This window comes from Phaenicophaeus curvirostris, chromosome 14 (assembly GCF_032191515.1).
Source record: "Phaenicophaeus curvirostris isolate KB17595 chromosome 14, BPBGC_Pcur_1.0, whole genome shotgun sequence".
In the NCBI taxonomy this organism is placed as follows: Eukaryota; Metazoa; Chordata; class Aves; order Cuculiformes; family Cuculidae; genus Phaenicophaeus; species Phaenicophaeus curvirostris.
In genome coordinates this window covers 18,589,704-18,613,473 of record NC_091405.1, presented here as the reverse complement: position 1 = coordinate 18,613,473, position 23,770 = coordinate 18,589,704, and the positions used below count along the sequence as shown (strand labels likewise).

Here is a 23,770-nt window from a genome sequence, read left to right as displayed (position 1 = left end):
AGCGCCAATAACCTTTTACTCTTTTTCTAATCCTTAATTAATCCTTTTTATAAACAATTTACGCTAGGCATATTACGCTCAGAGTAAATATTTTGCTGCATATATGTATCGTAACAAGATCTTCAACATCCAGGCAAATGTTTTCACATATTAGGAACATAAATAGATGTGTGGGTATATCAAGAAAAATTACCTGATTCCTGAAAATTGAGCTCTCGTACTTCCCTTGAGCTCTGTGGCAATTTGTGAGCTCTCAGCAGTTACAGACAAGACAGTGACAAAGTTTCCAACTTAAGCTCACAATGTTTGACTTAAGGCAAACCCTTCCTAAAGTGCTGCCCTGAATTTCCCAAGTCCCATCTCCCCAGATCACACACACAAGGTATCACTTTCAGATAAAGACACACCCCTAAAACGTCCGGAGAACAGCAAGGAGTAGACAGTGATTTACCTGCAAGCTTTCCTCTACACAAATAAACTAGCATAATAGGTCAAGGTGTTTCAGCACGCAGTTTCTATTTGTTCTTATCACATTTGAGCATAAAAAAACAATTTCTGAGCATTACGTATATACAGAAATAACAAATAAACATGCGCCACCGGAGCTGCATTTGCAACCTGAAAGTGAGGTAAAACAGGGTTTTGTCTGCACAAGTTTTTCTGTAACAATGATAAATGCACATTACAGTTCCATAAATACAAGTGATTTAAAGTAGACAGCCCTTTAAACTGCTAGGTTGAAGCCATTCTGTACATGCAGCCTCTAAAACAACCAAGTACTGCTTTTCTGGGCTGTTGCTTAAGAACGCACCATCGAACACTTACAGATGGCAAATAAAAAACAACTTTTAAAGCTGGAGCCTTGCATGGGAATTTTGCCTCAGGAAGCAGGCAAGGTGAGGTTTCACTCTGTATGCCGGTTGATAAAGGAATAAACATAACAGAAGGAAACAACTTAATAAGGCTACGGTAGGTCTGACTTACCACAAGAGCAGCACGTGAAGCAGTTGGTATGATAGAGGTTACCCATTGCTTGGCAAGCTTGGCTCGCTCCATACACACCTTTTCCACATTTTATACAAATACCTACAAAGCAGAAAGAGAATGAAAGTTAGAATTGCCCACAGCTCCTAAAACTAGCCCCACCAGGCCCTAAATCAGTGAGTTCCTCACCCTGAATAGATTCAAGTACCCAAGGCAACAACGGGTGGCTTTAGTGAAACAAATACATGGGAATCAAACCAAAACAGAAGGTGAGGGGAAGCTTCTGCTGGTGTTTCAATGTATGGAGACCGAGACTGGCTAGAGACAGAAATCCAAAGGATGCTGGTGAAAGGAGAGAGAACAGAAAAACTGCACAACCCCTGGAAATAACTCCGTTTGCCCAGGGAATAATTTAGCAAGACCTTCACAACTCGGTGCTCCACCACATTGCATTAAGACAGTGGCCTGTACGGGCTGTGTACTGCTATTGGTTTAAATGGGATCCTGTCAAGTTAAAAAAACCCCATATATATTCAAAGAAAACAATCTTCCTACGCTACTAATTCAAAACTGAAATGGAAAGACCACAGGTTTCTTTGTGCTTATAAATTTAACTCCCTGATTTCCAATCACAAAGAGAGATTAAGCTTTCATTCAACTAGCTCAACACCCTGGTGCAATGCTGCCCTTTGGGACCATGAGCAGATTTGTCAAGTGGAAATTTTAAAACCCAATAAATCTATTAATAATAATCTTTTCTAAAAAAATCTTAAACCTGATGTCAGCATTTCAGTGAACTATACTTTTAATATTGTCAGATACCCATATCCTCAGCTAAACCTGTAAACATAAACTAGCTGCCAGCTAGATCCATCAGGTGATTGCAAACAAATGTTAAGAAAATGCTGGCCCTTAGACTATCTCAGGTCCAGCACAGGAGACAGGAATTTCAGAATATTTGTTGCCTTATCCAAGGCTATTACATCTATTTATTTATTTGAAATCAAAGGCTATGGAAAAGATATGCTATTTGCCATGAGTTAATGGTTAACCGCTGATGAAAGACTGTTATTGATTACTGTGGACAGTGTGATCAGAAAAGGCATCCCATCAGGAATTACTCCCAGCAGCAGAGCATCCACAAACCTGCTGTCCGCCTCCTCACATTCCACAAGCCTTGCAATAACTTCAGTCCCAGGGCAGGAGGCTAATGCACAGAAGAGGTGATGGGCTCACACCAAAATGAGCAGTCTTTTGCTCCATATCATGTCTAGGTGTGATATTTCAGTTCTCTCAGCAGCAGAGTGAGAAAAGAGCCCTTTCCGAGCTTTCCAGTCATCTGCAGCCTTCTTGCCCATCTTTTCATGCCAACCATGTACCCGGCACTGGCAGCTATTGATGGCCTGTCTATACACTGAGAGATCTACTTTTTCCTATTTACACTTAATATTACTCAAAGGAGCATAAATCCACAGTCTGTAACTCTCTGGCATTTCTGTCTATGAGCTCTCATGCACAAATCTACTGCAGCCATGAGCTGCTTTGATAAATGAAGCTATTGCCTCATTGCTTTGCCATTGCTCCACTGAACCATCAGAAGCAAAAGGAGGATTTATTGCGGATGTTAAATTCACATTGGCCTCTCCAGCAAGTGATCTGTTATGAGCAGCTGTCAGTTTGTTAACTCATTTTCTCTGAGACTAGTCATTAACTCCAGGAATGAATGACCACAGAGACGATCAGCATACTAAAAAAGCACACGTATAATTCCAAAAGTATATTTTGGAAAACATATATGCAGCTGTGGTGCGAGAATAGTGTGAGCTCATGGCTCCTAGGAAAAGCACTGATTACATGGCTGTTTTCCACCAGTCACAGCCCAGGCTGCAAGCTTGTGAAAGCCTTGATATAACAGCTACATCACTTTTTTTCCAGGTTTAATACTAAAGCTTGTTAAACCGCCTATGAAGAATGTTCTGTTACAGAACAAGCACGTCTTGTTTCTTCTTCACTTCTCAATTCACTTAACATGACTTCGGATCAACTGTTTCAGCCTTTATACAATTCCTTGCCCCTCCTAACACCTCCATTCTAAGCACCCAACCGTGCCTCCAGCTCCTAAGCACATCAGCTGCTGCATTTCCACCCAGGTCATCAGCTCTCCCACAAATCTGGTGTTCTCTTTAGCCACAAAAAGAGATGCTCTAAGACACTGCATATACTCAAGGTGTGCATAAAAGTTGGCTGAGTGGTAGCACAGCATGACAGAGATGTTTGCATCCTCACATGGCATTTCACCAAGCACGAGAGCAGAGACAGAATATAACACACTCTGAGGGACCACAGCAAAAGACAACCAAGGAAAAAAAAAAACCACACTAGGAACAGAAGGAACTCTAGAGACTCCCTGCTAGAGTAAGCTACAGCACACTGCCAGTGCTTCCCACACCTTTAACCTCTGGGTAATTCATGCATTAGCAAAATGCTAATATCAGCACCAATGGAAAATAAGACAGGTATTTCCTTATGTAGTCAACTCTTTTGCTCCAGACTCAAGAGACTGAATGCACTGCATCGGAACAAGCAAAGGTATCGGCAACAACCTAAAGAAGATATTGAAGCTATACAGCACCCAGCTGGGAAGAGCGCAGTAGGCAAAGGCAAAACAGAGTACTTCTAATAGCAGATACATAACCACCTTTTGGGCAGGGTTTGTCCTCAGACACGTGTGGAACACAGCCTGTGCCTAATGCCATCCTCACTTAACCTGAAGTCAAGGGTTTAGCACAAATGCAAGAAAAATGGTACCATATGGCCATATGACTCTGAGTCAGGAGGGGAATCTGGCTACAGCATTCTTTACAGCACAGCACAGCCCAGGGATGAGCTGCAGCTTTACTGCCTTACAGCCACACCGTATCTCCAGGATAAACTGCTACACGCTGCCTACAGTAGGAAACAGCCAAGCCCTGTCGTCAGGAGTTATGGTAAAGCTAAAATTAACAACTAACACATGGCACAGATGACTCCCTGCTTGCCTCTGCAGTTCTGTTCAGGCTGCAGTGCTGGGAAAAGGGTGGGTGAACATCACACTGGGCTACTGCAAAATCCCCTTTTCTTCTCTCGGGCAGGAAAAACACATCTGTACAGAAGTCCTCAGTAAGCTTCTCCATACTCGTGGCCCAGCCAAGGTGCAGGGGCACAGGAATGAAAACCTACAGCCATGAGGCAGGAAGAACAAAGGAGGAGGAAAGACTTAACAGCTCAAGAAATCAAACTGCAACAACAGGAGCCAGCTGCGAGAGGAGCATGGAGGGGCTGCATCAGACACTGGCCCGTGTCCCTGGCCACAGGAGGTGCTCCCACACGGGCTGCCGTGCCTGCAGCCACTGATCTCACGCCCGGGCAGGTTTTACACAGGGTGTTGCTGCTACCTTTAAAGCAATACTCTGGCAAGGAGCTGGGTAAACAGTGAAGCACCAGAGCTGCCCCAAGGCCTGGCAGCCGTGCCACTGCTGCAGCAGTACCTGCCCAAGCTGACAGCAGCTACTGTGCAGACGTCCTGGGCTGCGGCAGCTCAGATGCCGAGAGGTGACTTCAGGCAAGAAAAATGCTCCGTTCCTTCCAACCACCACAGGAGGAGGGATCTTCCGATGCACACGTCATCTCCCAGTCAGAGGCAGACAGAAGAAACAAGGCATCCACACAGGGCACAGGGGCAGCGCCTCTTCCCAGCAGCCAGGCAGGAGCAAGGGAAGCAGCCTGGGACATTCCCCCCAGCCCTCGATACCACAGGTAGCTCTCGCTGGAGGGCTTTGATTTGCCACCTAGCAGATACCTGGCAAATGTACCAAGGCTTCAAAACTCAACATAAAATGAAGTCTGGTATGCACAAGTAAAATAACTTATCCCGGACAGGCTCCGCAGTAATCACACAGTTGCAGAAAGACCTGGCCTAAGTTGTCTTGTGATGGACATGGAGAGACTCTCTGGATAAGCTACCAGCACTGCCCTCTCCCCCAGAGGAAGATCAGAAGTCACCACAACTTGAATTAAGATTGAAAATGACAGACTAGAACAAGTGGGAAATGCTCAGGTAAACATTTTGAAGTTCCCCTCCCAAGCTACAGCCCATCCACACTCGGCACACAACACCCCATGACCAAGAGGGACCCAACCCCATCCTGGAACACAACTCTGGCACCCAAGCACCCCTGCAGCAACCATGCTGGAGGCTGGAAAAGGTCAAAACAGAGGAAGATGGGCCACACCACCTTACACAAACCACAGCTTAAGCAAAGCAAGAAAAAAAGTCCACGAACCAGGGAATTTTACTGTCACTGTTCAACCTCACTGAGACTACCCCAACCTTCCATTCCTCCCTAAGAAAGAGGGTAGAAAACTTCACCAATAAACTACTTAAGCCTTTGAGATATACACCTGCTGACTTAAAACCATCTCCATCACTTCAGTGCCTGCCTCCTATAGGAAACTTAACTAATATACAGACTCAGGGCAGGAGGGACACACATCTAGAACTTAGAGAAATAGAAGTTTGAGATTAATTTATGATTTGATTACAAACGCAGTGAAGTTCACACTCATGGGAAGTTTTGTAGAAGCAAGCTACAGGTTCTCTCCAGCTCCAGGAATAATTTTCATTACCCCGACTCTGCTTATGGCTCAATGAGGCTGTGGCTCATGTAGGACAAAGCTGCTGGGAGAAGTCATGGCCATCAAGGGAGGTGCTGGGACCAGGAACGACAGTGCTGATAAGGACATAGAGCTGAATTTTACCTGCTTGAGTGATTGGCACTGTCAGCAGGGCTCAGCCTATTACTTCGTGCTTCAGTAAATACACAGGCTGTTTGTTTTTGTCGGAAACTTTCCAGAGTTTCAGAGGTAGGGTGAGGTGATGGGCGAGAGGCTGGGAACACAGAGGGCTGTAGAAACAGCTCTCAAACACCACCCTCCCCAACTCCATATTTTAGCAGCTCTGAGCCTAGGGCAAGTCTGTGCTGCTGAATTAAACCACGGCAACTCCAGGTCAGCACTGTGGAGTGGGAACGTCATGGGAGCTGGTATCAGCTCCGATTAGCAGCCGCTGGAAAGTGGAAAGCTTTTGTTACTGTAAAGTAGATACACCCAGTCACGCAGTGAAAACCTAAAGCTAGCACAGCAGATGCTTATTGCTTCATACAGTATGAGAAATTACCGCTCTCAGTCACAAAGGTACTGATGCTATCTGCACAGAGTTCATCCTGCCCGGCTGCAGCTGCTGTGCCTCCGCGAAACTTCCCTTTGTGTGGATGTTCAGCTCTGCCCAGAGCCTCCCGACAGCACAAGGCATATCACAAGCCTATTGTTCTGTGCAGTGTTTTAGTTACACTGACACTTGGTTTACAAACATTCATTCATCTCTCTGCTTCTTGATTTAGTGCGTGGCAGCTCCAGGATGATTTATACTTCTCTCTTGTCATTTATAGAAAGATCTTTTGCTACTGAGGCAATGAACTGGAAGACTGAGCAGTTCTCGTGGCTGCTCTGTCGTCTGTGCCGCGTTGGGTTGCTTTGTCTATGATTCAGAGCTCAGCTGAGCGCTCAGGCTTCATGCTCAGGTTGACAACCACACCACAAGGAGACTTGCAAATAACTTCAGCAGCCTAATTATTGACAAATAAAAGATGGAAGAAAATCCTGCTTCTAAAAGTACCTCGCGATTACTGGACTTGGCAAAGAGACACAGCTAGGGGTGTAAGAAGAGCACCACTGGGAATGCATGAGGGGAAAAGCATGTCTGTAAAGCCCCTTCACTGTCCTACTGCCCCACTTCTGCTGAGCATCCCCATGTCTCATTGTGGACACGCATCCTCTTAGAGCCCGAAGAGACCAGGTCAACAAGGCATTTCAGCTCAAACCACACTTACTTGGCCTGCAACACAGCAAGTGTGACTACATGTCCAATTCAGCCCGAGGAGTGCAAAATTTCTAGCACAGCAGGAGCGGCCATTGGGTGAAGACAGGCTAGGGCCAGCAAAACTGTGAGCTGGTACAACTGCTGGCAAAGGAGGACACACCACCACATCCAGAGTCACCAGGCAAGCTCAGAGACACACACAGGCACACAGACAGCAAGAGAGATGCTCCTGCAGGTCCACATTTCAGTACAGAAAGATCCAATACCAATATCCAAAGCTCCCCAGTACTCCTGGGCATATTTCATGTTCAGAAGCTGGTGTAGAGCACATGGGGCATCCAGCTCAGCTGTACACTCACACAGATTCAGGAAGAGAGACCTTCACGCCGCATATAATGGGCATTCCTTCAGGTTGTCAAGACACTCACATGAACACTTGGTTTTTAACATGGATACTGCAATTACTACCAGTGCTTTAACTTCTACAAGTTCATTTAGCTGGTTGCACCATCTGAGCTCTGGGATGAGATGTTTCCCCATGCCATTACTTTAGACTTGCTCTGGCGTAACAACAAGGCAGAACGTGGACCTGCTAAGCTTTATTTAAGCTGTTTCCAGTAGCAGGTTTACAGACATCGAGACAGTTTTACTACAGTAAATAAACAATAAAAGAAAATAAAGATCATGTTTTCATCACCTTTCCTTTGTGCTTACTGATACCACATATTGATAATAATCCGTCTATCCACACATTGCAGATTTCCCTGTATAAATGACAGGGATCACAGTACAGAACCAGCCAGCAACTCTACTGTACCAGCCCCCTTCTCCAGTTTTGTCTTTATCAGTTGTCTTTAGCAAACCAATTAGTTTTTGTGTCTTAGCTCTTTTCTTTTACGTAGGAACCATTGACACCTGCGTGGTCTTCAGAGGAAAAGCCTTCCAAGATGACATTGAAGAAACAGAATCTGCTTAAATCCTTCAGCTTAGAAAAATCTGTGCAACCAGGTAACAACAGTGATACCAAAAGCACCAAAAACGCAGCTGAAACACCCTGAACTCCACAGCACGTCAGACCTGAAAATATTGTGTGCACAGACATCAAGTTGGAGAGAGCTTTCATTACACTCTCCTGACATTTACGTATGAGTCACTCTAATATACGGCAGAAAAAGGTCATATATTACAGCTGCCTTCCTTGACGTATATAAAACGGGCTCATGATTAAACAGGGAGACTAGTCTGAAAGTTTCCAGGTGCACTGTTCTATTTTCTTAGATAACGGTCTATTTCCAGAATGAGCATGACAGTTTGGAAAAGGCATGGATTACGTAATCACATTGGGTTATACATTCCGCAGCTCCTTCCACAAGCCCTGGGCGCCCACAGCAGCCCTACATTCCCAACACCCTCTCCACAAAGGTGCCACCAACACCGGCTCACTGGTTCTCGCTGTCACATGGAGGTTCTTCAGCATTTCCAGAAGCACAAATTAGTTTGCTTAAACATAAGCTTGCATATACACAGGCATTATACCAAGCTACTCACGCAGACCGAATTATTTGCTTAAGAAAAGCCAGATATCACTGAAAACCTCTCTCACCAACCCTCTTAACCAGTTATTTTTTTCAGTCCCAGCAAGGCATGTGACTCAAGGATGCTTTGAGAACACGGGGAGTAGGAATATACCTCCCTGCAAGGACATCCTGCAGGAACAACTGTTCCAGAAAGTCATTTGCCACCTTCAGCTCATGAAAGATTTTTAGCTCTGAAGTACCTGTCCTGGCAGGTCTCGCCTTCCCAGCCTCAGCTACAGCAAAAAGCCCAGTCTCCTCTGCAGCTGGCAAGCCCGGCGCAGGGAGGTGCTCAGTGCTAGTGCAAACAGCCAGACTCCTCTACCCAGTAGGGCAGGAAGACTCTCAGACCATAAGAAAAGCCTGTCCTGATCCAGCAAGCCAAAAGCCCTTGGGACAGCTGGTCAAATACAGCACTAACGACATGTAAACAGGATATTCTAATTTTGCCTCTCCTCCACCTCCAGGAAGCACTGACACTACAAGCTATATATGTAGGCTCACTTCCTTCCTATGGATCCAACTGGGGGAAGGAAAAAAAAAAAAGTAAAAACCAAGTCAACACGCTGTCAAGTGCCACAGCAAACTGAAGCTTCTCCAAATCTCTGCAGTTTGATGCGTTTGGCTGCTCTGCAGGACCAGACCTATGGCAGACACACTGTTCCAGGCTGTAGTCAGATTCCTGTGGGCAGTGATTCTTGCATAGATAATGTCTTGTAACCACGAAAGGACCAGAACTCCATTTTCACGTTCAGTGGCTTGCTCTCCAGGGCAGCCCAGTGCCCAGACTCACAGGAGAAGGCAAATCTCTCTTTGCTCAATCGTGAACTTTCCACTGTGACAGGCACCACCACTAGCACACGAGGCCATGTTCCAACAACTGAATAAATCCAGCGTTATTAGCCTCAGTATCGCATAAAAAGATGCCACACCATGTAAAGTACCAGTGGTTAACTCCATATTAGCAAGATTTCTGCCTGGTCAGGTACCATCCATCTGGACTGCTCTGACTTTTTGCTGGATTGAGTATCATCAGCTTTGAATCAGATAACAGTCTGCTCTCCAGCAGCTGGCTTGAACTCTGGGGCTGGTGATCCATCTGGCTAATTCGACAGAAACGTGAACATACGCTTGATCCACATCCAATTACTATTGATGAATGATCCTGAATTGCACAAATATCCCACAGCACTGTCCCTCTCTCACTCATCTTGACACAAGATGGGAGTGAAGCAGGTATAGAAGGCCAGAAAAAAAAAAAAAAAAAGACTAGAGGTAATTTTCTCAGATGAAAACACTGGGAAACTGGCATGGTTATACACGTAGTAGACTCTGCTTATGCACTCAGTTACTATTTCTCAGCTGGTGATAAACTGTCATCCAGAGTTAGACTGTGTGCCTAGAAACACTTGGGTTTTTACCACACATGTTTTATGCTCTCATGGTAGAAGTGTCTGGCTCCTCTGCAAAGGCTGGGCAGAGGAAAAAACGTACAAGATGCTGACCAGTGAGTTATCTCAGAAAGGACCTGGAAAAAAGGCAAACCTCAGCTACAATGGGGTTTTGGCATCATCTGCTCTTTTCACAACCTGTCCACTGCACCTGCAGCCCAACACTTGGCCCACAACCTCTACTGAGAAACCTGCAACCACTTAGCTGAAGCGCTAATCCACTTCTATTAAAGAACACGTGTCCTGCGATAGCACTTGGCACTGAGAGGCAAACACTGAAATATACTTTGGCCTCAGTGTCTAATGTTGAAGGCCATTTGCTTGAGGGGAGAAAGGATTTAACTTTTGAAATGACCACTGTGGGCAGCACTGCCACTGGTGCTCCAGTGCCTAATGAGTCTTGCCTTCACAAAACAGATGCCAGCAGCTGCCAGCCAGCCCCCAGCACTGCAGGACACAACCACACATCACAGAGGTCTAGTCTGTTCCCAGAACCAGCACTGGTGTCTTCCCTACACCCACTCTACTCACCGTCTACATGCCAAGATGGGAAAGCATCCTCTTTTTAAGCGGAATGTTGGAAGATGGATTCCACTTCTTGTGAAGCTGGATGACGGACTCAAGTCGAAGTGGTGAACAAGAGGCAAGATGCCCCTCTTCTCCCAGTCCTGACACCTCACCACTCCCTGGAGCACTGCACCACCCAGACATCACTTATTTAGTGAGGAACTCATCTCCTCCGCCACCCACAGTCATGCAGCAAAGGAGCTGTGGCTCGATTTTCAGCAACACTTATGAAAAACACAACTCAAGAAGAGTTGTGGAGAAAACACCTCCAAAACAACTGTTTGTTAGAAGTATTTCTAGAGGCAGCAAAAAGAAAACTCAAGAACTGCAAAATCAGGGAAAGGGTGAGCAGAGAGAATAGACCAAAGGGTTAGGAAGGCAGTTTTCCACGTTGTTATTTATAGTAAACATATCCAAATAAACATGATCTTATAGAATTTATCAGCCAAACCTCCCTTCTCCATTTTGGAACGTTACACAAAGTGGTGAAATGTTAAGTTAATTTATGTCTTAAGAGGACCAGCTGAAAAATAACAGAAATGTGTAATCTTCTCATAATTATAAAATCAACACTTAACTGATATGAGAAGCCTCTATTCATAGTGGCTAAAAGGAGCATTCATTCCTCTTTACATCATCCCTTCAGCATTACCTCTTGATGCAAATTTCAACAGCAGGTGAAATCACTAAAGATTGGAAACTGTGTGAAAAGTTTTCCCCTATCTGGTTTTAATTAAAATACCCAGGAAAACACAGAGGAGCAATAAAGAGAAGTAACTCTTTCCACCTCAGCTGAGCTGTCTGTTCATCCAGTGCTACAGAGCCCAGTGGAAACCCCACATGCACCCCTACTACAAAGGGGTGTTTCAGATCAGGATCATGACAAAAGTAACAAAAGATAATTTGCATCTGATTATGCTACATGCAGTAGGTGTTTTGTGACAAGCTTCTAAGTTTCAGAAGGTCAACTTGAGAAGCGGGCTCCAGAGGGGCTGCTATTAGGAAGAACGGATGAGACCTGAGCTGCCTGGAGGGCTCACAACACAGCAGTGGAACCTTCCGCCTGGGCACTGAGTGGGAGCCGGTGCCTCCCCCACCCAAGACCGACCCACACCAGAAGCTAAACCCTCCACAGACCCTGCAGTTCCCTGTTTAGACATTGCTCTTGTGAGCAAACTGCCCAGACACATGGACAGAGCGTGCGGTCTCCCAGTTCCCAGGCAGATGTCCAGGGTGTGCATTCTGCTCCGGTATCCCCATGACAGTCAGGTCTGATCACCAGCTCAAGATGCTGTTGGATTTCTTTGCCACAGGGGCACGTTGCTGGCTCATGCCCAGCGGGACCCCAGACAACCTTTCTGCAGAGCTGCTTTCCAGCCAGTGGGCCCTCGGCTCACACCGCTGTACAAGGCTGCCGCTCTCCAGGTGCAGGACTTCCAATGTCCCTTTGCTGATCTTCATGAGGTTCCTGTCAAGTCTTGCTGAACAACACCACATCCACCTCACCTGTCAGCCACCCACCCAGCTCAGTGTGGTACGATCCGCAAACTTACTTGAGGTGGACTCTGCTCAATCATCCAGGCCATAATGAAGATGTTAAACAGTACTGACCCCAGTTTTGACTTCTGGGGTTCACCACTAGCAACTGGCCTCCAAATTGACCTCATCCTGCTCACAGCTCTACGTCTAGCAGCTTAATCACTTTTCAGTCCACCTCACAGCCCATTATTGAGTCTGTACTTCATCAGCTTGTCTAGAAGGATGTTAAGGGGCAACGGTACCAAAAGCTTTGCTAAAGCCGATATCAAGTTTTTCATCACAGAACATCACCCCAGTACCCCTGCTCCACATTTTCCCTAGTCTTCCTTTTGCTCATACAGCTGCAGCAGCACTTCTTGACTTTCACATCTCATCAGATTCAGCTCCAAGCAAGCCTTAGCTCTCCTGACCCCAAAATGCATGTTCAGAGAGTGTTTTGATATTTCTCCCAGGTCACATGTCCCTCCTTCCACCGCTTATACACTATATGTTTCATTTCTTTCTTAGAAGCTCCTTGCTTATCCAGCCACTCTTGCTTGAATTGCTGCACATCAGGATGGAGCACTCCTGAGCTTGGAGACAGCAATCCTTGCAAAATCAACCAGCTTTCCTAGGCCTTTATTGTCTTCCTCCTAGCTACTTTGTAAGTCCTTTAAGGCAGTAAGGAACAGAATTTAAATACACAATATCCTAAGTCAGGAGAGACTACAGGAATGCTGCCTCCTACTGCAAGTAGAGATTGGACTTCCAACTTTCAAGTAAAGCTTTCCCTAATTAAATTCACAACAAAATGACGGGGTAAGTAAAGAGCTACCTGTGGATATTTACACATTCAACCCCTACTTAAGAGATATAACGCCTCAGTGGACTCTTTAGACTTCCAAATAAGAATAAAAGCATTGCTGAGTCTGACCTTTCATCAAAACATTCAGGATCAGTGTGTAAACCACTCAGTTGGGATTTTCCTTCTCACGCGCTAAATCACTGCAGCACAACCTAATGCAACCATTCCCTTAATTGCAGCAAAGCCCTTTGGAATCTCTCCTCTCACTGTATCTGCTAAGAAATAAGTCTGCAAACATTCCCTTTAAAAAAAAAAAAAAGGCAACTTCTCCCTTGAAAACTGGCTAAAATAATTAGTGTATTCATTGGGGGAGTTAAAAATCTATTTGTGCTATTTAGTAGCTTTTACTATATCTATGAAGAATCTCTCTATTTTGCTGTCTGTCAGGTTCAGAGTGAAGTGCAGAACTGGTACTAGGCTGCTGTCTACACATCCCCTGCTTTTCCCACTGGTGCCTTTGAGAGATGAAGGGTTTTAGTAGTTCTGGAGAGGAGCTATTTGTCCACTTTAGAGAAGGAATCATTGTTTTTCCTCAGTTGAAATGGATTCTGTTCCAACCTAGTACCAGTCACAAGAAGACTTCTCTGGCTGCCTTCCACCCCAGCCAGAGAGAGATGTCTCTTCTAGCACAAGAATGACAAAGTGACCAATATAAAGAATGTTCCTTTTTGGTTTTCATCCGATGGGAACCACAGCTTTTATCTTGCAGTGGTGTTGGTGACTCAGGCTGACAGGAATGGCTCATGTAAGTCTCTGGCAAGGAGAACACAGGATGAGCAAGCATCCTTTTCCCTATCTTTCCCTGAACCAACAGACATGCTGTAAAAATGTGTGATATCAAGTAAGAGTTAGCCAAGCAACCTATATCTTACCTAGAAAAAAAGTGCTCTGTTCCTCTGCAGCTCTAGGTTTAAATCCTGGCAGGCATCAGTCCTTCTGCTGAAGGAGGTAACATTCAAGCATCGGTTGCAGCAGAAGGACTTTCAGCTCAAACCTGAAATACTGGATTGTCCCCCAGACTCCAATCTCTTCTTTCCCTGTATTAAGTTGCCAGGTGCACTGCTTGCTACTATTCCTGGAGCTCTCAGAGAGGAAAACTTGAAGTATTTTATTCCTATTTAAGATCAATCACATGCACAGAACAGAACAACCTTATCTTACCTTCCCCCCCACAGGCTTAAAAGTTAGTGCCCTGGCCCTGAGCCACAGGATGAAAACAAACATGCGACTATTTGTTATGAAATGGTCACACTTGACCTTGGAGTCAGTCTTACTCCAATTTAGACCCCAAGACAACGCTTACTCTGTTCTCTTAAGTCAACTGCTCGGTGAGAAACTGCAAGCTGCACAGTCTAAAAAATTCCAACAAGAGCTTGCTCGCAGGCTTATCAAGTACTTTTTCTAGCTGGTAACTGCTTTTTGGGTTTTTTTTTTTCAGAACAGCAGAGTTACAGGAGGGAACGGTGTGTGCAGAACTGAGCCTGCCCCAGCAGCGTGCCCAGATCCTGGCTCCTGCTCCTCTTTCCAAAAAGGAATGCCTGCTGTTTAGAGAGATGTTTTCACAAGTGATCACCACCTGGCTGTGTAGCTCTTGTCCTTTGAGAAGGGAAGACTCCCATGATCCCACTGCTGTTTGGTTGTAGTTTTAATCCCATTTAAAATACATATAAGCAAAATAAAACTTTGGACCTAACATTTCCCCACACTGCCACTATAATTTGGTTCTGTGCTCAAAATAAAACCAAAGTCATTTTACAGCCACTATGAACTCAAGGCACGGTGATGGCAGTTCTGGACCAACGAATAATGCCTTGATAAGGCAAAAGCCTAGAAAATGGTGTGTGGAGGAAGCAGATGCACAGGTGTAAGCTTCATAATAAAGGTGAAATAACCTGTTTCTGAAAAAAAAAAACAAATATTGCCACATATTTGCCAGAGGTCTCAGCAGCCCCATCGGTTTTTGAATGAAAGTTCGTGTATTTCACACATCGATTCAGAACATGGATTTATAAGCTCCCCAAAGGGAGATGCTGGTGAGCTGCCCAGTTGTGGTGGGCGCTCCCAGAGTGACTCACCCTCTGAAGAGCCTTTCCCCCACCACACGCCTCTTCCTCTCCGCTTTTAAATAACACAGCACCCATGAGAGGCCAGAGCAGCTACCATCTTGCAGACGCAATGGTCTTTGTACAAGCCCTCCTATATTAGCGGGCTAAGAGCGTACGTAAGTTAAGGAAGGGACAACCCCCACCCAAAAGATCAGAGTAGAGGAACTCAGCCTACAGGGATCAGCTGGTGCAAATCATCCTCACTCAACCACACAGGATGGGAGAGCTGGAGGAAGAGACACTTGGATGTAATAGCTGAAAGGGGAAGAATTCTTCTGTTCCTCGTTATCCCAGCATCTGTGGCATGAAGTCCAGCTGATGTCAGTGCAAAACCGTGTGCTCTCAGCTGCACCTCAGCGCTCCTCACCTCCCCAGCACTGCTGCACTGAACTCTGTTCCCACGGGTGGGATTCGGCTCCATGCTGAAAGCCCTCAGGCACGACACACAGCACCACTGGGGGACTGGGCAGCCAAGAGGCCTTGCTCCGCTCTGACCCAGGTGCCGCAGCCTTCACTAGTCCCTCTGCTTGTCCTCCCATCTGTGGAGTAGGGCTAGAAATTCCCTGGGCAGCCACACTGTGCGGACTAACCTATGTGGAAATGAGAAAGCTCTAAGTCAATACTCGTTATTCACATGGTAATCTGTCAAAAAGGAAGTACATCCCCTAGACCTCGCTATGCACCCCTTCTCTGACCTTACAATAATCCAACACTGGCTTTCCCAGTGTGCCAATCTTTAACCAAGCCAAATACCCTGTAATTTCAAAGGAAGTTCTGTCCACAAAGCAATCCAAGATTTGGCCATAAGCTCAGGAGCTAGCGTGTTGTGTTTTGTGTTGTTTTTCCTCTTATGATTCAGAAATGAATGAGACGGACACAAGTGAGATGAGCTGCTAAGGCAGAGCCAGGCCAACGGGTCTGTGCTGCTCCCCACTCCCCTCGGGAAGCCCCGCAAAGTCCTTGCAAGGTGGGGAGCAGGGAAAGGCAGAGCTTCACAAGCTTGGCACATCAGGCAGCTGATTTGCAAGTCTGCACTTGGAGCACCTTCAAAGTGTTTTCTTTGCAAATAAATGCACAGCAGCCTCTAGGGATCACCTCCTTCTGGGCTGGTTCTCCACCCGCCCAAATTCCTCTGTTTGCTCTTACACAGCGTACAAGGCTGTTTCAACTCAACCCAAGCTACCCCTTCTCTTTTCCCCTTTTCCTATAGGTCAGGAAGGTTTTTTGTTGTTGTTTTTTTTTTTTTTTAACAGACCGCGGTTGGCTCTCAAATCCTTCCACCCCCTGGCAAAAGGGCTCTCTGAAGCCGTAGGGCAGTGTGGCATTTGATGAACTGCCACACCTCCACTCTGCCAGGAACTACAGCAAGGAGCAAGCCTTGCGCCTACTCTGTGCCACGTTCAAAGCTCCAGGTCCAAACCTGCCGTGGATTTGACTTTTCTTCCTCTCTCGGAATTGGGCAGTGACCTGCTTTGCTTGTGCAGCTGCCAGGAAGCCCTGCACAGCTCTCCAAGACCAGACAGCACCTCCTGGCACAGCCACTCGCGCCAACCTTGCACAGGAACATCTCCCTTGAAACTAACATAAGAAATAAGACTGGGAGATGGCAAGCTTGCTTTCTAGTTTTCTGTAAAAAGCATCTGAGACAACTGATGGCCACCAACATTTCAGGAAAAAAAAAACCCTTAAGCACCAATAAATAGAACCTGTTATTTTGCAGAATAAAAAAAGGCAATCTAAGGAAAAAAGTGGCAGCAATACCCATTGCTCCCAGCACATCATTCACTGCTTGCACGGCATCAGGGCGCTCTATAACCAACTACAGATCAGAGGCAACAGGTGCCACGTGCATCACCCAGGCCTGTTCCTCTGCTCCGCACGCCCTCTCCAGGTTTAGGTCTCAATACCTTTAAGTGACATCTGCTCTGGGCAGAAGATGACAAGAAGAAGAAAAGTAAAGGATACAGAGCTCCACTTCTGGACACAACCTCTACCCTATTCAGCTGAAACTACATGTCAGGAAAGTCAGATTCAGTCTCTTCCACACTGACACTTCAGTGTCCCAAGGCGGAGAGATCCCATCTTCCACAATGAGGAGCTTTCCTAGGATTCACGTGCATAAACCCATTTCCTGCAAGTGAGCAGAGCGACTTTGAAACTGTGCACCGATAGAAGGCTTTGTACAAGCGGAAATTGGTCAGCAGGATCTCAGTAGTGCATTAAAGCTCTTTCACACCACGAACTGCACCTGCTCTTTGTTACTAACATCATAATTTGCAGGAAATTGGTGTCTGTCTGTCAAGATACCAAGCCCCTGTGCAAAGCACACATCGCTTTACACCAAAGCACAAAGCAGCCATATACCCGACAGCTCCATAACAGACTCCGAGAAGCACAGAGGCAGCTGGGCAGGCCAAGCAGAGAAACACAGCAAGGGTAGAACACTGATGCAAATTTATTATTCCCTGGTCTCTGTGGTGTAATAAAAATAAGAGATGATGCCAAGCTGTCAGAAACAAGTGAAACACGCCCCTGTGACCTAAACACAACTGTCATAAATGAGGGAGGTCTGGATTTATCACTAAGGGTCTCATTTTCTAAATAAAAATTGAATTTATCTTGTATGGATTTTAAGATGTCTTCAGTTTGGGGTTTTTTTTCCAAGTAAAGCCACTAAGGTCTGCACTGGAGCTGCAGGGGTTTTCCAGCAGAGCAAGTGCATCGCTTGCTGTGAACCACTGCTACCCCACAGGGCTGCAGCACAGCGAGCGGCTCAGCCTGCTCCAGCCAGGAACAGGTACAACAAGCCAACACACTTTCCAAGAAGACCAGCTACTGACCTACACTTCAGAAAATTACATGCTTATTTTTCAAACCAGCTCAAAATCTGGACTCCAACACACTTGATTGTTGTGCAGCTCTGTTTTCTGTTGAGTGTTTAGATCTGGGAAGCATGGCTTTGATTAAAAATGGGCAGCCCACCAACTGCAGGGAATTTTCACATAACTGCTTGGCAAAAGAAGAGCAGTAGCCATTCATCAAAACTGCTGCCTTATCCCCTGAGGAATTACCCATTTCCCCCATCTACACCTGAGAACCAGGATGCTCAAGGCTAATAGCATGGCAACTGCAACAACAGAGAGAAACATCAGAAGTGCCAACATTTTACCAACTACAGCTCTTCCCACTGCCTGGTATAAACAGTTGTTTTGTCTCAGCCAATGCTGGGCTCCAGTATCTTTGGCTTCTACTACCTTCTCAATTTTTTTTTTTTGAACAAAACCAAAAATCAACATTTTCTTCAAACTAACTTAGTTATGGAGAGATGGAAAGAAGAGCGAGAGATGAGAGAGTCCATGGAGACCATGGGTCTCATCCAGGTGCATTTCATGCTGATGACAAGAACAGGCAGGGCAGCTGACAGCAGCGCACGGCCAGGTTCGCACACTTTCAAGCAGAGGAAACAAAGGATAAGTGGCAAAGTCTATTCGCTATCCTCTTGCTCACAACCATTCCCAAGTGATTCTTTCCCAATCATTCAGCATCTGGCTTAAACAAATGGATTTAGTAGGAATTCCCTAGCAGGGACAAAGACAGAACACAAATTCAAGATCCTACTCTGACACTACCGAAGGTGATATTCACAAGGCTGGGAAAACAGAATGAGCCACAGCAGAAACCACAGCTGTCTCAATTCAGTCAGGTCAGCACTTGATTTATTACAGTAACAAACAATCATACTTCTCCCCACCTCGCTAGAAATCCTGTTCTAACAAAGGTTTTCAATCAACTACACCCTGCATGCACGCTGCAGTTTTGCACACGCAAAGCCCACGCACAAAAATGAACCTCCAACTACTCATATTTAAATTTGGGACAAACAAGCATTCTGCCTGGCCTTATGTGCCAAAGTCCAATAACACACCTCGCTGACCCAACCAGGGGGCCCACGTTCAGGACTGGCCGTGCCCAATGCCCCCCGAAACCCAGCAGCTGGGACTGCCAGCACGGAGGGAACATTCAAGGAGATGGAGAAAGCACAGCAGAACTACCCAACCTCCAGCTCAAGAGCTTTACTTGTGGAATCCCAGTTCCTGCACCACATGTGCTCGAGGATGAGCTTGTAGCACAGGAGAAAGTTTTATGCAATGAGCACCTGAACAAAAGGATATTTCCCATGCCTGGGAGAGGCCACAGGATCTCCATGAACCACAGGAAATACGATCTAAGTGAGCTGGAGCATCTAAATACACACAACTGTCAAACTGCATTTAGGAAGGGCTTTTAGTTTCTCTTCATTTCAACTTTGAAATTCTGTAATTTTTTCAAGCGGCCACATGAAAAGGGAAAAAACATCTTGTTTTCACTTTCCAGAAGTTCTGTGGTGTCACAGAGTGAAACAGTTCACCAATTAAATAAATGTTTGGATGGCCAGGAAAACATTTGAGAGTCCCCAGCAGTTATTCCACAACAGCCATCTACTTTTCCCAAAAGCTATAAACACGTTCTGAAGCAAAGTGAGCCTTGTTCAGCCAGATTCTTAAGAGAGCAATGGTACGTAGCTGGACACGACCTTCTGTAACATACTAAATGCCTCTTTGTTGTCCATTTGATCCACTCCCTGGCTACTTCATGACAATATGTGGTATTAATATTCTGCATTGTTGCACACTGCCTCTGCACCTTTCCTGATACCCACAAATACAAGCATTAACCCCCATAGCGAGCCAGACACATTCCAGTGCTGCCACCTGCAATTAAAGACTTCAGAATCGACCATCTCCCCCACATATAGCCCTAAATATTCATGTTGTTATTTCAATCCAATCACATCCCTCTTCAAAGTCACTTGACTTCTCATCCCTGGCACTTAGAGGAACTCGATGCTCTGTCAGGTACCTCAGCTCACAAAAACTCAGCACAGGGAAAACACCAAGCATACCCGAAGCACACAGCACCCATCGGCAGACCCCACACCAGCCCAACCCTGTGATGGGCAACAACTGAATCAGCCCAACAAGCCCCTTCTTCAAATCACACTCTAGCTGCTCTTGTTGCGCCCCCTTCTCCATGTGAGAACACAGTCGTTTAAATCCAACTGCCCATGGGTTTCTGTGCAAACCCTGCCAAGAGGAACATTTCCAGCATCTGAAATTTGGAAATAGGTGTCACTAGCAATAAATCCTGACACCAGCTGAGTCCCCCTGTGTAAGCCTGAACATGTTTTATATGCACAGTAGTTATCAGCAAAGCATTAAACGAGTGTTTGTGCTCCATGGTGCTGGGGTTTTTTTCCTTAATGAGTCATAGGTCTTTTCTTATGTTTGCTGGAACACATAAATGTGACATTAGAGACTTAGTAAAACTGCTCCAAAAGCAAGGAATGAAGTTTCAGACGATGTGAAATACTCCAGCTGCAAGAGTATGACTTGCTTGGCCATTTTCTTGTGCTCCTCTGTCTCACAGCACAGTCACAAACAAAGCTATGCTGATAGTAAGTTAAAACAGCACAGTGAGGTTAACAGAAAGCGATAACACATACCACACAACAGAAATATCTGCTCCAATGTAGAGAAAAAGGACAAAATACACTTCCAGAGATGGTATCCAAACAGGCACAGTGAAAAATCAAATGAAAATCCAGCCAAACACTGACATTTACCAGTTGATCATTAGTACATCCGGCTAGAGCTGAAGGCTGGTCCCACTCTCAAATAAGCCAACAGGAATCCTGCTGCCACCCTCAGGAGCCTTCACACCCCTGGAGCACCTCCAAGCTATGCCACATCACAGCCCCAGGGACGTCTGTCCTGTCAGGACTTGAACCTTTCATGCAGTTGAGCGCAGCCCTCCAAAACAAGCCTTTTTGAGCTCATAATAGAACTCAGACACCATGCACGCTCCTGCATTTCCTCCTTTTTGCTTTATATAAAACATTCCCAGCCCTGTCAGGGAGGAGGCACTTAGTCCAGGATGGGCATAAAAAATCAGATCTCTGCTGCTGTCACCAAGCCATCAGCGGGAGCACACAAAGTTCGATCCTTTACATATTTTAAATGTCAAAGCAATACCACTTCAGGGAAATTTTACACCAAGAGGCACCAACATCACTCACATTAATCACACATGTTGCATGCATCGAGTACTTAAAAATAAACACATTTATATTCCCCATCTCTCCTCTCCTGTTATTACACGTGACACGGTTTATTACTCTCCAACTCCCGGGATCCTCACAAACATGTGCAGGGCTAGCAGGGACCGCAAGGGGCTATCTCAGACCCCTCCCACATACCTCACAGGGCACTGCATACCACAGACAAAAAAGAGATTAAAAAAAAAAAAGACATCACCCATCTCTGTTAACTTGTGTGATCACATTTACTTTTTGCATCCTCTTCATTGTCTTGATATGCTCCTTCATTCTCTCCCTCCACATTCCTACTCCTCCTCCCTTCGGACAACCCTCCAGCTCCAGGTTTTCCCTATACTATTTATCATTATTTTCTCCACTCGGTCACTCCTCCCCTCTCCTCTACTCCCACACACACAGCAGCACCATTCACTGCACAGTCCCTCTGCACTGTCTGCGGTCTCAGCAAAGGAACAGGGACAGGAGCTCCTGGAGCCACCAGGATACCTGCCAACTCACAAGTAACCCAGCACCTCCCACTGCAGCTCTTCTTGCACCTTCCCCAGCAAACACACACCTTCTGACCTCATTTTCGAGGCCTTTCTTGCACTTCAGCTAAAAAAGGCCTACAATTCAAATCCGCTTCAACAATCTATTTTCCAAGAGTAATAAGGAGATCAGCAAAACCAGCTTCTGAAGTACACGAGCTGTTCGAGCGCTTCAGGAGATCACACCATGTTAAGTTTAATTCTGTTCAGTGATTTACCTACTAAAGACACAAAATCTGGTGGAAGATAAATCCCAGAAAGTAATTCCCCGACAATAAATCTCTGCTTATTCTCAAAAACCAGCATGATATTTCAGCCACTACCTCCATTTTGATGTAAACAGGAAAAAACTAACATTTCACCGAGAAAGCTCCAGGAAATCATAAAACAGAAAATGAGCCTTTAGACATGGGACAGACAGGGGTTCTCAGGGGGCTGAGGATGAAGCAGTTTAGGCAGGGATTGTGCTGGAAGTAGCTACAAGGGTATGAAGCATCACAGCTTTACCCAATTCAGCTGCAAGCTGTGGCCAAAGGAACCCTCTCAGCCTCCCAGAGCCCTCTGTCCACACTTTCTCCCTTGAGTCAGCTCCAGCCACCTCATCGACAGATGCACTGGAGCAGCTTGTCTATCTAGCCCAAAGCAAGCCTCCCTCTCCTCTTTCTTCTCTGCAGACTTTGTTTCTCGTCAGATCAGTGAGCGCACGTGGCTGCAACGCGCTGCTGGGAGCACTTGGAAGTAGGGAGTGCTACCTCTCAGCTGCACAGCTGTGGGTAGGGCAGATGCAGAACGCTCCTTTTGCAGCGCTGTCGTCTTCAGTCAGATTAAACCAACTGCGGAAGGGCATTTTCTTTCTCTCCAGAGATGCACTGAAGCCTGCTGGAAGAAAGGGGACGATGGCGAAGGTGAGGCAGTAGAGCAAAGCTCCCAGCACAGCACTGCTCACAGCCGCTCACAGCAGGGTGGGCGAACGGCTGTGCCGTAGACCTGCCAGGCTGCACACTGCTTGGCTCCCCAGAGCCTCTCCGATGCTCAGCCCCTGCACATGTCTCATCATGCACTCATCGGCCCCAGACTACAGGTTCCTCCTGAAGCGGAGCAGCGAGGTGCAGGAGAGCAGGGAGGGACTGACAGCAGAATCATAGCTGGTGGAACACTCAAACTGACCCACGAACAGAAGGAAAGCAGGGTTGAGCTGTTTCTCCTCCAATCAGGACTCAGTCTCAAACCAACACACTGCTTGATTTTTCAAATTTTTCTTTTTTTGGGGGGTGGAGCATAAAACAGTAAAATTACCAGCGTCTTCACACAAGCATTTAGTCATTAGACAATTGAACTCATCTAATTAAGGAGCATTAAACCACCTCCTCTCTTCCCTTTACCTGTGTTAGATTATTGGCTCAACACTTCTGTTCAGGTTTGGCATCAAAGAACACCCCATGGCTGTCTCTGCAGTGTGCCAGACACCAGTGCTAAGGGAGCAAACATTTAAGCAAAAACTTCAGCTGTAACGTGTGTGAGCTGCTATAGAAATAAAGGCAATTCTCCTTGCTTCCCTTCATTAACATTGCTTAAGACCCTCTCAGGTCAAGTCAAACTAAATAGCAGACATCCCATTCTCACTCTCCTCATCTCTTACCCTGCGGTCACTCCTGCCAATCCCTCATGTGTTTGCTCAAAGCTCACCTCCACAGGTGATGGCAACCTGAGATGTGGGATCAATCCCACCAGGACTTATCAAAACCTCAACAACTCACAGAAATCTGCTTTCTCTTTTAAAGCACCCCACTTTTCTGGGTTTCTTCTGCTTCCAGGGCACACGCCACAGCAGCTCTTTGTGCTGCTACAAGGAATACCCACAAAGCAGCCACTACATAGGCTTACTAGGCACAAAGGCGAAGCTTACTGCCTATCCTGCAGAGGACAGATCCACCAAGGTTCAGGTCATGCTACGACATGTCGCTACAGAACATACCTGCAAGTAGTGACGCTCTCAACAGGCAAATTTTTATAGGAGAAACCTGCTCCCAACAGATTCCACAGTGCTGCTCCTGGAGTCTCTGCTCACACACCAGCTTCCCCAGCCACTGAAAACCTCTCCCAAAGGC

General features: G+C 46.1%; 1 protein-coding gene across 1 annotated transcript in view; it reads right to left on the bottom strand.

The window, feature by feature from the left end:
• WTIP (WT1 interacting protein) overlaps positions 1-23,770 on the bottom strand; it is a 68,315-nt gene that overhangs the window by 41,600 nt on the left and 2,945 nt on the right. Inside the window, exon 2 of the mRNA XM_069868136.1 lies at positions 985-1,086. Within this exon, the coding sequence (XP_069724237.1) occupies positions 985-1,086 (102 nt within the window). The remainder of the gene's footprint in view (positions 1-984; positions 1,087-23,770) is intronic.